Genomic DNA, 14,476 nt, shown 5'->3' with positions numbered 1-14,476 from the left:
GCCAAGCGGCCGCGGATTTTCCGCAAGCGGAAAATCCGCGGTTGCTTGGCCGGATTCGCTTGTCCGCCTGTCCGCTCCGCCTTCGGTGTGAATGTGCCTTTAAAGGGACACTAAAGGCAAACATTAAGTCAAGCTAAAATGATAGATTTGTGCTCGAAAATTTCTAAGGCGTCAATATTATAGTGAACAGAGTCTTTATAATCGAGAAATTGAGGTAAATGCAGGACATGATTAAAGACTCCCCAGGAACATTCAAGTACTTGCCCAATGACGAAAGCACTCCTTAGTTAAATTCTGTCACTAGTACTCAACAACTCGTTGCAAAAATCATCCTTGCATTGTAATATAAGATGAAGTAAAATGTTACTTGTCCAGTTCTATTAAATTTTTAGAAAAAATAACTCATTGAATTTGTTGTTGACAACGACGCGGGCGGTCGAAAGGTTTTATTTTCACTCAACTCCACGCTGCCCACGCTTTTGCATTTCAGTAGTAATGCTGCGCTGGTTCTGCTGGCTCGAGAAACTCACACAAACTGCAAGTAGCAGAGAATTTGACTTCCGTGTGATGTCGTGGGATGCCCGAACGGTTTACGCCACTTGACCAAAAAGCAGCTGCAGCAGCGAATCCACCGCTCTGTCTTGGCTCGGTACCGCCGTCTGTTGGGTGCCGTTTTACTCACCAACGACAGCAAAGAGCGGTGATGGCGTATGCAACGTCACCTCTCGCCTGGTTGGGTGGTGGAAGATTTGAATTTCGAAAAAGGTATTCAGGTCCTTCAGATGCAATTTTCTAGTTAACTAAGTCTTTTGTTGGCATGAAACAAGCGTTGCGAGGTTTCTGGAATGGTATTTAAACAGTCCACGTTGACTTAGTTTTTGCCTTTAGTGTCCCTTTAAAGGGCCCCTGCACCAAGTCTGGCCATTTTGAGCTGACAAGTGCCGTTCATACTATGCACGCTAACGATTGTGTCTGCTAACTATTACATCGCTAAGCGCCATGGAAAGAGCTGAAATTTAAACCGAATGCTGTCTCTGCCCTTCTCATGGGCACCGTGTTCCCAGTTGGAGAGCGGACATAATCGCACAAGTACGCCTACGTACATCGTACTGCTGGGACGTCGCTCGTAGTGACACGTGACTTCGAGGATTATTCAAGGCAATGTTTGTTATTTGTGTAATCTGTTGCTTCAATTCACGAATTAAAGTTTAGAGAAGTAATAAAGCACACAAACCGAATGTCCGCGTGTTCTTGTGCTACTTTGCACCGCTGCAAGAGAGATGTACTTCCGTTTCGTCTGCATGTTCCCATGTCGTGCAGTCGCGTGCGCAGACAACGAAAGTATGTTATTTTCTACAATGGTTCGATCGTGCGATCATGCTCTATGATCCGCTTGCATCTTCCTCAGTATTCACGTAGCACTGGCTTATACCACTAGTAAGCCGTTCTCGTGCACAGCACGCAAAATTGTGTGCTGCACGAAACGAGACAAACGGAACAGCTCGCATGTGACGCCATCAGCAGAAGTGCACCGCACAGCAAGAAAAGCAACGGAAAAAAAAAAAGAAGGCAGGCCCGTGATGTATGCGTCACGCAATCCTCGGGCTCCGGTATAGCAGATTGCAGAGGCTAGACCGGGCAAGTGGAAAGAGTGTCTCACTTGGCAGTGGCCCTCGCCTCCTGAAATCGTGGGTTTGCAGCACTGAAATATTTCTATCTCGGGTATCAATGAACCAATTAAAAAAATTCTCACAGCAGAACGCTCCCTAGAGGGCACGTAACAACCTCGAGCGTATAACTGAAATTTGCTATGTGGCCTAGTCAGGGGCCCTGTAAGGGCAGTAAAAGACATGCATTCATTTTTTCGAACTGCTTGATTCGGATGTTTTCGCGGCCCCTAGGGAGTTCGAAAAATCTGACATTGACTGTACAACTGACTAAGAGAATGCTTCAAATGGTCCATGGAGCGAACACGTGGCAAAAGGATGAAAACAGAAACGACCTACGCATTGAGGAATGAACGGGAAAGGAAGTGACCCGCAGCTTCTTTGGAGGAGCTTGAGCTCAAAAAACAAAATGTTGGCTGACGCCAAGATGCAGGTGTCCCTCATCCAAACCAAAATAAACTCTTTAAAGCAGTGAAACACAACACTGAGGGGTTGTGCGTGGGCTGAGAGTATGTCAGGACAGTTGAGGTTTACTTACCAACTGTTGAAAGAGAATCTCACTTCTCAGAAATTTCAGGCTTCATACCAATGAGCTTGCTATCAGTTGACAGAAATTGCTCATATTCGAAAATATTTGCTTCTGTATGCATCTCCTTTTTATTCATATTTGAAAATGTACGACTCGATTTGCGATGGTATTTACCTTTTTTTTTAAGATATCTTATTTTCTGTGCATTTTACTAACCCTGCCCTTCTCTTTTCTTTTTTAATCAAATAAACACTAGTCCTTACAATTCAAACTGTATTAAGTCGTTTTTTTTTTTACCATACTTACTAGAGAGTGGCAGCATCGAGCGACATGGTGTCAACCTGTCTTGACATAAAACGAAGTTCTGTGTCACTCGGGGAATTTTGCAACGACACTCAGGGAAAACCTGCAAAACTCAGGGAATTTCAAAATGTCAACTTGCTAGACACCCTGGTGCCCTAATTCTTTGGTGTACAATATAGTGCAACGCTTCACATTACTGTGCAGCACTGTAAAGGAACTGAACAAAGCATGTGGAGGCTTCAGCAGTTGAACACACATTAGACCACTGTGCTTGCACAGAAAAGCTGATTTAATGCAATAATAAAGCATGATGAGGCTTCTCCAGCTCCCTGACCTGACAGCCATTGCTTCACAAGCCTAAAGAAGGCAGTAAAAAAGGATACAGGTGCTTGCTACAATGCGTAAAAACAAATGCTCCCTGTATAAAAGGAATTGGCCCATTTTTACATTAGCAAAGCTACTGCTTTCCGACATAGCATGGGCGTCACTTTGACGCCAACAGATATTCACAATTTTTTTTTTAGTGGTCTGACTTACATTGCTTGTAGATTTACAAAAATCTTAACTGCAAACCATTTTCTTGCCCTTTTGGGTGCCAGTGCTAAGGCAGGCATAGAAAATAAAACTGCAGCACAACCTCATTGATACATTCCTGTTTGTTACGTTTTCTTGGCTTTTACGCTCTGAAGCACCAGTCCTGTGTAATTTCCATAGAGCCATGCGTATTTGCTTCTCTTTAAGTTTTTATTAACATTTGTTATATCCAAGATCTTCCGCGGCACATCACAAATGCAGCATCATCCATTAGCAGTGTCTACATTGACTGCTGTTGTCGTGGCTGAAAACAGTCGCCAGAACCCTTCGTGCGATTCAGAGGGATTGCAATCGCCATGCTCAGATTCCTGTCGCACTGCGATCTCAGCACGGCTCACGAAGTTAACAGCTAATAGGCTCTGAATGAAGGCAAGGGGTAACCCACATCTGCAGGGGTTTCGTGATGAAGAACACCTTGCACGGTTACTTCGATATATACAAGGATGCACGGAAACTGAGAAAGTGCTATGAGGGCTCAAAAAGTTAGTTATTGATGATTTGACCTAAGCGCCAGATGGAAATTTTACACTTCATTTAGTGTGATTCACAGCTATGACCACTACAACATAATGAAGCACTAACAAGCTTTATTGTGGGTTTTCCCAATAGTTTGTCAGCTTTTTATTCCACCTGAAATAAGGTTTTATGTGTGAGTTATTTCTGTCTCGTTATCAACAGTGCTGTCGGGCAGGAATTATTGGATGTTAAGTTTTCTGTGATCATATTTTCTTTTTCCATGGTTCCCTAAATAATGTATCAACAGGATTTTGCTGCGAAAAAACAAATGCAAGGCTACTTCAAGGTGCAGAATTGCTTGCACTTTATTCCCATGTTTATTATGCACCCTGTGCTCAGGTTATTATTGCAAGAGCCTTCTTTTACTTGAGTGATATTGATGGTGGTGCTTTCTTGTGCTGTATAGAGATTAATCACATTAATTTGAACCCAACTAATTCAAACTTAAGGCTCATTTGAACTGGCGTCGGTGATCTTGTCAAAATAGTGTATTTAAATGTGCAAAAATTATTTGTAATTTGAACATGTGTTTGTGACAGTTAATTTTAACATCCTGTGCTGCCGACTACGCTCTCAGCAGTGTGCCAATTCATGTGGCGGCACTTCCGATCCTGTGATGCAACCACGCGTTGGCTGCTGCTCTTGTCTCTCATTGCAAGTACTGTCTTTTGGCGCATATAGCCTGCACCGAAAATTCAAACTATTTGACAGTATAGTCGGGGTGTGGGTTATATGCAAATTCTGCCTTGAGGTATCGCTTCACAGCAGCGAAAATTTTGCCTAGAAGTGTGGATTCACGACAATGTTACTTGTGCTGCTGTGAAGCCTCACTTCAGGAACTCATCATACATCTGTTAGCTCAATGCACATGCGTCTCCTAACGCAGTGCTGCACATAAGTCCTACATTCAATGAGCATCATTTAATTCGAACTGAAATTTGAACATACCCCATTTTCAGGCCCTTTTTAGTTAGAATTATCGAGTTTCGACTGTATTTACAATTGGAAAGGGAAAGACTAATCGTTGACCAGATTAACTTTAACACCAGATTCATTATAGTGCATTTCGTTGGTTTTAAATCTACTTATGTGCATGTTCCTAGGAAAAAACAGGTTAAAAATGAGCCTGTTTGTATTTTCTACACTCCCACTGATGTACTTTGAGCCGATTGTGAGTGAGGTGCTATTAGAACTGTGGAATGCCTTAGGCTTGGCTGAGCTTCATAACATAACTGGTCTGCTTGACTTGCCTGCACTTTTTTCTGGAGTTGATTACGCTGTTCCATGCTCATGCAGTGCCAGTTCACAAGTACAGCCACAGTGTGACACTAAAGCTTTCTGGAAACTAATGCAAAAGTGCCTGTGTTGTGCCGGTCTTCTGCAGTCTCCTCTTGTGCCTTTCATTGCTGGTGTTGACCTGCATGTGCTGCGATTGTATTACGAATGCCCACTTTTGTCAAATTTGCAGCTGCTGTGCAGTCTCTGCCAGCAATCTCACAGCAAAATTGAGCAGTATAACGGTCTAGTTGCAATGGAAAAAAAATCTTACACCTCGATATTGTGAAGAGGTAGTAAGAAAATATTTTGAATTCGAGTTCAAGCTCCTTTTCTGCCTGTCTCGGGACACATTCAAGGCCACATACAAATACTGGCTTCTCTCGTGGACATGGTTGCCAGTGTTGCCCTTTAATGATGCAATTTTTGTCAGTACGCCATTCAGCAGCTTGGCCATATTTCTTGCAGCATTGTCTGCTGCCATAGTGCCAGAGGAATTGTCTGCTGCTTCAGCGCTGCACAATTCTGGCACCGAGTATTGCAGTAGTGCAGAAAGTTCAGGAACTGAGTCTGAACTTTACCTGCACTTTTTGGAACAAACAACGCTGTACGGAGAGTGCCACACTTGCACTAATGTGATGTGCAGCACTGCCTGAACAAGTTCATGTAGTGCAGGCAAATCGAACATGCCTATTGTCAGCTAATTAGTGTCGACCAAATGTAGGTGGACGAGGATATGCCTGCATGCAAAACATTCAGCTCAGGCTCTCTTGGCAATATATGGGAAGCTAGCATCGAAAATGGAGTGCCTTTTTTGCATGCAAAGGATGATGCCAGCTTGCAAACTATTTCACCCTAGTATTATGAATGTAGGCTCCCAGGCACATCCGTGCACTTTACATAGCATGTTACATAGTTTCAATTTCACTCTCTGGCCTGGAGTCAAGGCGCGCGCCATATTAGATACAAATTGTACATCACAGGAGGCAGTGCTGAAAGCAGTCCAGGGACGAGATAATGTAACAATTCCATTTCAATTCATGTACTTTATGCCAGCCCAAGTCAAGTTTCCCGTAAAACCATTGATCAGCATTTACTTGAGATGGCTGGGTGGTGCGACATTTTTTTTTAAAGCCTTACACATACAAATATATGGTACTATAAGTGCACATTCTGTTAAAAAATTAAGTGAAAAGAATGACACAGGACTGACAATTGACAAAAATGTGTCATGGTAGTAAGGTGGAATTTAAGAGAATGTTATATAATATTGTTAGCTAGGAACGTTGGTTTTCTTTAACTACTGCAAATTTTTAACAAGAATGCACAGGTGTCTGGCTTAGTCAATGCTGTGTCAGCTCCATGCATTTTGAATGTGTGAGGCTTTATGTATATGCTTAAGCCTCATTTACCACCTTTATGGCAGCTGAGCTTATATGGTTTTTCTTTCATTTTACAGGAGAATGTTCAATAATGGAAAAAGTAGTACTGCAGAAGAGGAGGCAAAGCGTATTGTTGCTATGGAGAGGTCTGGTGTGACCCCAAACATGAAAATCAGCATACGTGAGCGCCTGGAGAAGTTCAAGCAATCACCATCTAGTACTCCTATAACCTTCACAGCTGGATTCAGCGATGCCCATTTTGATTATATTCGTGCTGTTTCAAGAAGTTTGGGGCTGAGGTGCGAGGACTTGCCAGAGGAAGGTGTCAAAGTACTCCACATTGAATAAGTTTCATGTTCCATTATTTACTTATGGTTTTGGCACACACCAGGCCACTTTTTTTTTTTTTTACCGCTTCATTGCCTCTTAAGAAAGCTGGCTTTATTTAATTTTGTGTGTTAATGTAAACACAAATAATCTGTGGAGATGAATAAAGCTCTATCTGTCATTCATAATTGTTACTTGCTTCTATCCACCAGCATCTACAGTGTTATAATTCAAGAACTGGTTGCCATTAAAATCTTACTGTAAGTTGTGTGGTTTGAAGAACTCTGTAGTACAAATGGACATAAAATAATCTAATGACTACCAGAAAGTGCCGCTCTTCTGTACTAGTCCGCCAACATGCATTAAAATATTTTGAACCTATGAGCTTGTCTGAGGATTACAAGAGCAGCTTGGGCTTGTTGGTACATTAAATACATGTTGGTACATTTTTGTTCTGATGCGATTGCCTGAGAGGTGAAAACAGTGTAAGTTTATCCTTAAATCATGGGATGTCATTAAGTAAATCATACGCAAATCCACAAGGTTGAGGAAGTTTCATGATTGTGAAAAATAGCATTTCACCCGAAAGTGGGACAAAACTACAAAGGAAACCTTGGGGATGAAGCTTAACATTGTTTGCAGATTTCTGCAGAATTTATTTGCTTATTTGATGTTTCTGCACTTGAGTATTCTATTAATTTGTTTGCCCTACCATATGCTAGCTACCTAATTGATAAATTGACCTTCAAACCTTTGGACCGAGAGATTTTCAACTGTAAAGCTCTCTAAGCACAGGTCTCTTTTGTAGCTTTGCATTACTTTCAGGTAGATAACAATATTTCCCTTTCATTACAGAATGTGATGCAGCATTTTATAACACTATGAAACAGTATAATGCAGTTAGGGCAGTAGCATTCAGGCAAGTCCATTGAAATTGGGGAAAGCTTTCATGCAGCCAGACATACTATGACCCGAGAAAGTGTTTCACATTTGCTAATGAGTTATGTACAGTCAACCACAAAATGCTACGGAACACGAGGTCTGAGAAAAAGCTGAATATCAGTGCAGCCTCACAATGCAGCCTAGTATTTGCCTTTACAGCCTCTACTAGTATATGTTAACATTGTGATGTTTGGTTTTACTGACTACTGTTACAGGCTGCTCAGAAATTGAATGTTTTCCGAGATTCCCTAGGCCGTAAACTCTTGTGGTTGACTGTATGTGCATTTATAGTTTATCCCTAGCTTGACAAACTTGGTAAAATTTTGGAAGGCCGCATGCAGAGATACAAATGTTTTAATAAACCCTACAACAGCCAGAAATTTTCAGCCATTCGCCCAGCCCATGGACTAATACGAATAGCACACGGCACACTTTGATCGCGATCGATCTGGATCAAGTTTCTCGGTCGTGATTGGCTCACAGACTGTGGGAAGGAGCCAATCGCAGTCAAGAATTTCGATCTGGATCGGGTTCGATTGTGATCAAAAGTGGCCGTGTGACACATATATTTCACATTTGTTTTGGTTTGCATCTGAATTCTTATACCGGTGTCACACGTACACTTCTGATCGTGATTGGGGATGATCCAGATCGGATTTCTAGATCACAATCAACAATCGTCGTTACTACACGGTCCAACAATCCGGATCAAGTTATTGTCTGCTGTTTGTCAGAAACTCTCGGAACTGCATAATCTATTAGCTACAAATTCAGATTTGCAAAACATGGTTAAATTTGGACAATAGTTCAGTTTCACAGGTTAGCGTCTGAGGGGGTTATGACATTATATGCTGGCGATGACCACGCTGTTAATAGGGCGAAAATGCATACTGCAGTCCAACTGCGTTAACGGGCATTTTCTTTCAGTTAAGATCTGCAGCACAACGATTGCCAGGTGTAAAATTAAAGCGACGGGCAATGCTTCTCATTCAAAACTACACTGATGAATGACACTATTTGCGGTGCTAACCAATGATGGAAACGATGGGTGGGGATGGAAAAAGAACCATTCAAAGTGACTGCCTGCAATGAACCTTTCCGTTTACAAAGCTACCGCGGCTCACCTGGTTATTACTGCAAGTGACCTATAATTTATCCTCGCAAGAAAAGTTCACAGGCATAGCAAATTGAAACCTTAGCTACCCACTAATTTGGGTGACTCACTTCCAGTGCACCCTATCGCAAAGTATGGTACAGCTTGGCCCTTGGTAAGCATCGTAATATGAGACGAGGCTAACAGATGTATCAAAATTTATCCTTTAATCACCAAAATTCATATGTCGCTGCATTATGTATTCAATACAAGAAACATTTTGACAGGCTCTTTAACAACATATTTACAGAACAAATATGCTCCCAAAGAAATCAGACTAGATTGCTCAGTGGAATCTGTTCAGTTCACTTGAAAGGGCAGATACCCTCATTCAACAGCTGTGCTGTATTGCTGTAACTGCAACATGCAGCCAGTGGACATGACAACGGCCATGAAGGTTAGCCTTGCTATTCACAAGCCATTGTGCCATCATCAGTATTTTCTTGTTTCTCCTCTTCTGCAGTCAAGTCTGCACGGAAGAAAATGCGTGCACTACTCAAGGAATAGTTGAGAAGGTCAAACTCATGCCGGTAAGTATCCAGGCGCTTTCCTGTTAGTGACATTGCTTGCTGCAACTTTTCATCTTCTTTGCCAGCTGCTTCTTTCTTCTGCTCCCTGACTTGAGCAGTGTCTTTTTGGAACTTCTCAGACACTGATTGAAACCAATGCAGTGAGTCAAAGTCTTGGTACTGGTCCAGCAGTTTCAAGATATATGCCACACCCATGGAAAAGCCATCATCGGTGAAAGCTGCCCCGACTTTGTTTTTGCGACTCATTCGCTCCTTGCTGGACACTGCATGCTCAACATAGTTGAGGGTCAGCGGTGGGAGAATAACAAAAAAGTTTCTCAGGTGCATGTTGCTGGGATCTCGGAAAGTAGGAGAGAAGACATCAACCAGAAGGCGAAAGTACTCGCTGCCCTCAGAGAAATTCTTGGCTAGGCTTGCCACTACAGCGTCCAGCCTACGAGCTGCTTCTGTGCAATCATCCCCCAGCAGTGCTTCCCGAGACAGCTCTTCAAAATTAGCCACATATTCCAGGTCAGGCACAAACTGGATGGCGTTGCTGCAGCAGTGCAGCCCACCTGACCGGATCATGCGCACATATCCCATTGCATTGCCCACCTGGCTCACAAGAGTGCGAAACTGGTCCAGAAAGCTTTCACCATCAAGTGTCAGGCCCAATTTGCGGATGCCACGGTTGAACTTCTCTGCACGGTCAAATGGATACTTTGGATCGCTCTGGCTCCGGAGCTCTCTAAAGTACCTTAGGTCTTTGATGAGTCGAGACTTGATGTGTTCATCATACAAAAACTGGGAAAAGATGTAGAACTTCTTTCGCAGAAACTGGTATGTAAAATTCACTGTTGTGTTCATGATGCCTATGCCATGTGTACGAATGGAATTGGCAATATGCCGAATGTTGATTGTGTTCAGATGTTTATTGTTGCTAGTGCGTTCCACAAAAATCTGGTTGTTCAAGTTGTAGTAGTAGCGAGAGACAAAAATGTGGATGTTGCGCATTATCTCAAGCACATCCAGACCTTGTTCTAATGTTTGGCTAGGAAGGTGGTCTTCAACTGTGGTCAATCCATATTTCTGTCGTGCCATGCTGCGCATTTCACCATAAGTCTTCCAGTCGTGAAGTGCCACTGTTGTCAGGTTGTAAAAGGTTTTGTCAAGGTAGTGCTCCACATATGCCTTGACATTGATGACTTGGCCAAACAGCCTTATGGGTCGAATGTGCAGGATCTGGGCATAGTCCTTGAGACCCACACGGAATGGGTTTCGGTCATCAAGTTGAAGGTGGCAATGAGTCTGCAAACGTAAATCTGTTTCTACATCCTTGCAGAGTTTGTCCAAAATGTGCTCCTTGAATTGCCCATATATTTCTTCTCTGAAGTTGTCAAGGATAGCCTGTGGATTGGAATCGTGCTTGGTGGTTTTAATTGCTCTACCAGTGTCCTTCAGTGCAGCAACAAGGTAGTGAATTCGATGACCATCCACAGCACTCTCATATACATCATCCAAAAAGATAGGGAATACCACTCTGTGCCAATACAAAAAGCTCCCATCAGCACCTTGTTGAAGTTTCTCATGTAGTTCACCAATCAAGTCGAGCTTTCGCATCACAGAATAAAAGGAGGCAATTTCTTCATCTTTGAAACATTTCATCTGCACGCCAACGGCAATGGCAAGATGGATGATCAGTCGTCTTTCCTTTGTAGCTGGGCCGCTCAAGCACTTCTCAACCAGCACAAGTGCAGAGAGAACATCTAGCCTGCGTTCACTGTATTTTTTGTCAGAAATGAGCCTCTTCTTGGCATTACTAACAGCAAATAAGGCCACATAGGTCAAATGCTGCACAATGTGAGTGACAGAATCACAGATTTTCATTGTTTGCCGATGGAACATGCTTTCAATGGCTTTCATCATCTCAATCATCTTGCAAAGTTGCAGAACAGATGACTTTGTCATTGGCTTGTTCAATGCTACATGCAAGTTCATTAAAGTTTTTACCTGATAAGAGATGTACCATGTCAAGTAGATGCCCTGAAGTAGCAGAGAACTACGACGATTCAGGTCCTCTAGCAGTTTGTCTGTATCTTTCTGAAAAACAGACTCCATGCGGACAAGCCAAGAAGAAACCTGTACGTGGAGTGCCTGAACATCTCTTGAGAGCACTGCAGACTTCTGCTGAAGGTAGCCGAGCCGCTGTGTTTTCACAGCATCTTGTGCTTTTTTGTCCAAGGAGCGCATGACCTGAGGCATCTGTAGCAACAAGAACTGGTCTGGAAACCATAGAATGTTGCCCAAAATATGCACTGCTGGCACCTTCTTGTAAACATCCCACAAAACTTTAAAAAATTTCTTGTCTATGTTTCTGTAGATGTAGTAGTAAAGAACATAAAGGGCATAGATCCCAATAAGCTGCTTGCGTTTATCCAACTCATTTGTTTCACCAAGTTTGGCATCGACTTGTGCAAACCAATTACGTATGTTGAGTGCAAACTCCTCAGCAAAAGCACCATTCTTAGCCACGCAAAGCGTGTTGTCATCAAAGCCTTGCTCTACACAGCCCATGAAAATGCGACCTTGCAAGAGCTTGTACTCCAATTCACCCATCAATTTGTCCAGTGCTTTCATGTCTTCTGGTACTACACTAAACTTCGCACAGTTGTTATGTACTGATTTGAGCATTCTTCTGTAAAGCGTCCAGTGCTCACGAAGGCCCCCTTGCGCTTGCACAACCTCGTCCAGGGTCACAAGTGACGTCAGCATTTCGCCCAAGTGCTCAAAGACTGTCTGGAAATGGACGTCCGTCACATCGATAACGCAGGACGTCTTGCTCCTGTCATAGAGTGCAGACATTTGCTGAATGACATTTTTAGCAACTAAGTAGCACCGGCTCACGTGACAAGACAGGTCTTGCATTAGACCGATCATTCTGCCTACAGCGACTTGCGACTCGCCGTCAGGCACGTTGTTACTGGACAGACTTCCTTCTCCGTAAAAGAGGAGAGCATCATGAAATCTCGACTTCGCTTCACGACAAAGCTGCTTCATCTCGGCGCACAACGCTGCGAGAACAGTCATTACTTTATTGAGGACTTTGTTGTCAGTAGAAATAAGCTCCAGGAGAGTAGTGTTCTCGTAAGGCACCCACTGCAGCTCAATCAGGTCGGAGTCTACATCCCATGCTTCCGTGATGCCCTCGTCTAACGACTGTTCGATAATTTTGAATTCAGTGGTTAGGTCTTCCATAAACTTGCCATATTTACGCAGTTGCAGCTGCCCTACTATTCGAACGACTCCCTCGTCGATATCCTTGTCCCATCGCTCTCCAGCCATTGTACAGTATAGCGAGAGGCTTGCCGACCCTGAAGCTCGATTTCTCCAAAGCGAAAAATGACAGGTGTCCTTTCACTTCAGTCCGTGCGAGACCTCCTCCTCACATCACAGCGGCGTCGGTAGTCGGCAGGTGGACCCATCGGTGACGCCTCCCAAGTTCGGTCGTACTACGAACGCTGTGCTAGCAAGCACGAAGCATGCACGAATGGTCTCGGTACAACAGCACTGCAAGTTCGCAGCCAGGTACGAACTAGAAGCATCAACAGGGCCTGGTTATATGCCTGTTTTAGTCCCAGAGCAGGCTTCTGCAAAGCAACACTTTACGAACGCGTTATTGGTGTTATCATCCACAGCATAAAGAAGTTATCACACAGGTTATCACCAATGGTCGGACTGTCCTAGAATACGGTTTAGTAAAACGAGCGGCTAGGGCAGCGCATGCTGCATGAGGCGCGCCGTGAGGCGCGCGACGACGAAAAATACTGTGGCGGCGCTGCGATCGAAGTGAATTCTGTGTGGAGTCAAAAAACGGAGACGTACAAAAGCATAGTTCGCAATAGGGTATCAGAAAATTTGGTTGTGGGTGTTTATAGTGTTTTTTTTATTGTTTAACCTAGGTAGGGCATTATAAGCAGTATAATAGTAAGGGCTTGATGGCGCAGCCCACCGCCTCTTTCCAAAGGGGACAATCATAACACCCGTCCATCTATGCAATGCGCTTCAAGCACGGCTCTAAGTTTTCCCATGTGACAGCTGCTTGTTTGTCTACGGCTTCTGCGATACCTGCAAGCGTGATCAAGCAGTGGTCAAAATCGAGCTTGAATGACTGATTGTTCTTCAAGCGGAGGTGCACGTTACGTCTTTCTATCAGTCTCACTATTCGCATGTTCGTTTAAAATTCACCAGCAAGATACGCCAGTCGGACATTTCAGTAACAAAACATGGTAAGCCGCTGTTGAGAGGGCACACATTGTAAGTGTTGTTCGTGTCGTCTGCAACACAATTAATCCACGTCCGATTTAGCTTGTTAGGTTGCGTTGCGGGGACACAGGACCGAGCATTTCCCCGTCGCAACTGCCCTGCAGTGACTTTGGGGGATAAGCATCTGATAGCGGCAGGGGCGGTCCTGGCGCGTATAGGGTTCTTGCGCCAGCAGTGAATCAAAGGTCCTAAACCTCTGCGAAACGTTGATGCTGTAGTAGCTCATAAAGACACGGTATAATTGCAACCAGTTTTTTAATGCGATTAGCGTTCTTTGGGAACTTCAGGCACTTCAGCATTTTCGTCCGTATCCAACCTCTTTCACGCCAGCTTGGGCCACTGGGTATGTGCCCGAATAGATAACTTGGGCCATTGGTATGGGCAACTAAGCATACGTCACTGGGTATGTGCAAGAGTATGCAACTGTGGCCACTGAATATGTGCAGCTGGGCATGTCACATAGGTATGTGAATATTCGATCTTGGCCAGTCCTCCAGAATGGGTATGTACCTCTGGGTAGGTGCCCAGATAGAAAAGCAGAACAAGAAGCAAAGAAGTCTGCGACAGAAAAATGAAGAGGTCACCTACAGAGAAGTGAAAAAGTTGGCATCAGAAGCAGCTGAGTGTGGAGAAACAAGTGAAGTGAACGGAGTGGCCGGCACTGTTTCTGAAATACGTTAGTGATATAGCGATGAACGTTAACCCACTGATTGAAGTACGACTAATTGCAGGTGACTGTTTGATGTTCTGTCAGGTGGAAAACATCAGTGTCCAAATCTTATTGAATGAGTCCTTGCAGATTATAAATGACTGGTGCACAGTACGGTCCACTCTTAGAGGGAACATACGAGCGCATGGCCGGCGGTGTGCGGAGCACTAACTGCTAGCTGGCGAGATTTGAAAACGCGAAGCATGCGCATAGTTACATAAGGGCGGTGCATTCCCCGCATCATCTG

At 43.8% G+C, this 14,476-nt stretch overlaps 3 protein-coding genes across 6 annotated transcripts in view; 2 read left to right on the top strand and 1 right to left on the bottom strand.

Moving 5' to 3' along the window:
* Nucleotides 1-6,781, top strand: part of LOC135910629 (inactive peptidyl-prolyl cis-trans isomerase FKBP6-like) — a 64,274-nt gene extending 57,493 nt beyond the window's left edge. The window contains exon 7 of the mRNA XM_065442643.2: nt 6,344-6,781. Within this exon, the coding sequence (XP_065298715.1) occupies nt 6,344-6,614 (271 nt within the window). The 3' untranslated portion in view covers nt 6,615-6,781. The remainder of the gene's footprint in view (nt 1-6,343) is intronic.
* A 2,048-nt stretch (nt 6,782-8,829) lies between these two features.
* On the bottom strand, nt 8,830-12,977 carry SWIP (strumpellin and WASH-interacting protein). The gene has a single exon (XM_065442630.1). The coding sequence runs from the start codon at nt 12,537-12,539 to the stop codon at nt 9,096-9,098; it is 3,444 nt and encodes a 1,147-aa protein (XP_065298702.1). The 5' UTR covers nt 12,540-12,977; the 3' UTR covers nt 8,830-9,095.
* Nucleotides 12,978-13,213: 236 nt separating this feature from the next.
* The window catches only part of RabGGTa (Rab geranylgeranyltransferase subunit alpha), a 60,220-nt gene continuing 58,957 nt past the window's right edge, over nt 13,214-14,476 (top strand). Inside the window, exon 1 of one of the 4 annotated variants that reach the window (XM_065442617.1) lies at nt 13,214-13,386. Coding sequence is in view for 2 of the 4 variants with exons in the window: in XM_065442615.2 (XP_065298687.1) it covers nt 13,481-13,483 (3 nt within the window). In the remaining 2 variants the exon portion in view is untranslated. Of the gene's footprint in view, nt 13,484-13,688; nt 13,864-14,476 lie in introns of those variants that run through there. The other 3 variants (XM_065442615.2, XM_065442616.2, XM_065442618.1) reach the window with 3 other exon arrangements.

This window comes from Dermacentor albipictus, chromosome 1 (assembly GCF_038994185.2).
Source record: "Dermacentor albipictus isolate Rhodes 1998 colony chromosome 1, USDA_Dalb.pri_finalv2, whole genome shotgun sequence".
Classification (NCBI taxonomy): Eukaryota; Metazoa; Arthropoda; class Arachnida; order Ixodida; family Ixodidae; genus Dermacentor; species Dermacentor albipictus.
Note: the sequence above shows the minus strand (reverse complement) of the source record. Positions and strands in the feature narration are given on the sequence as shown.

Excerpts from the sequence above, each read along its gene's own strand:
- SWIP (XM_065442630.1), bottom strand. The coding sequence starts at position 12,539 with ATGGCTGGAGAGCGATGGGACAAGGATATCGACGAGGGAGTCGTTCGA.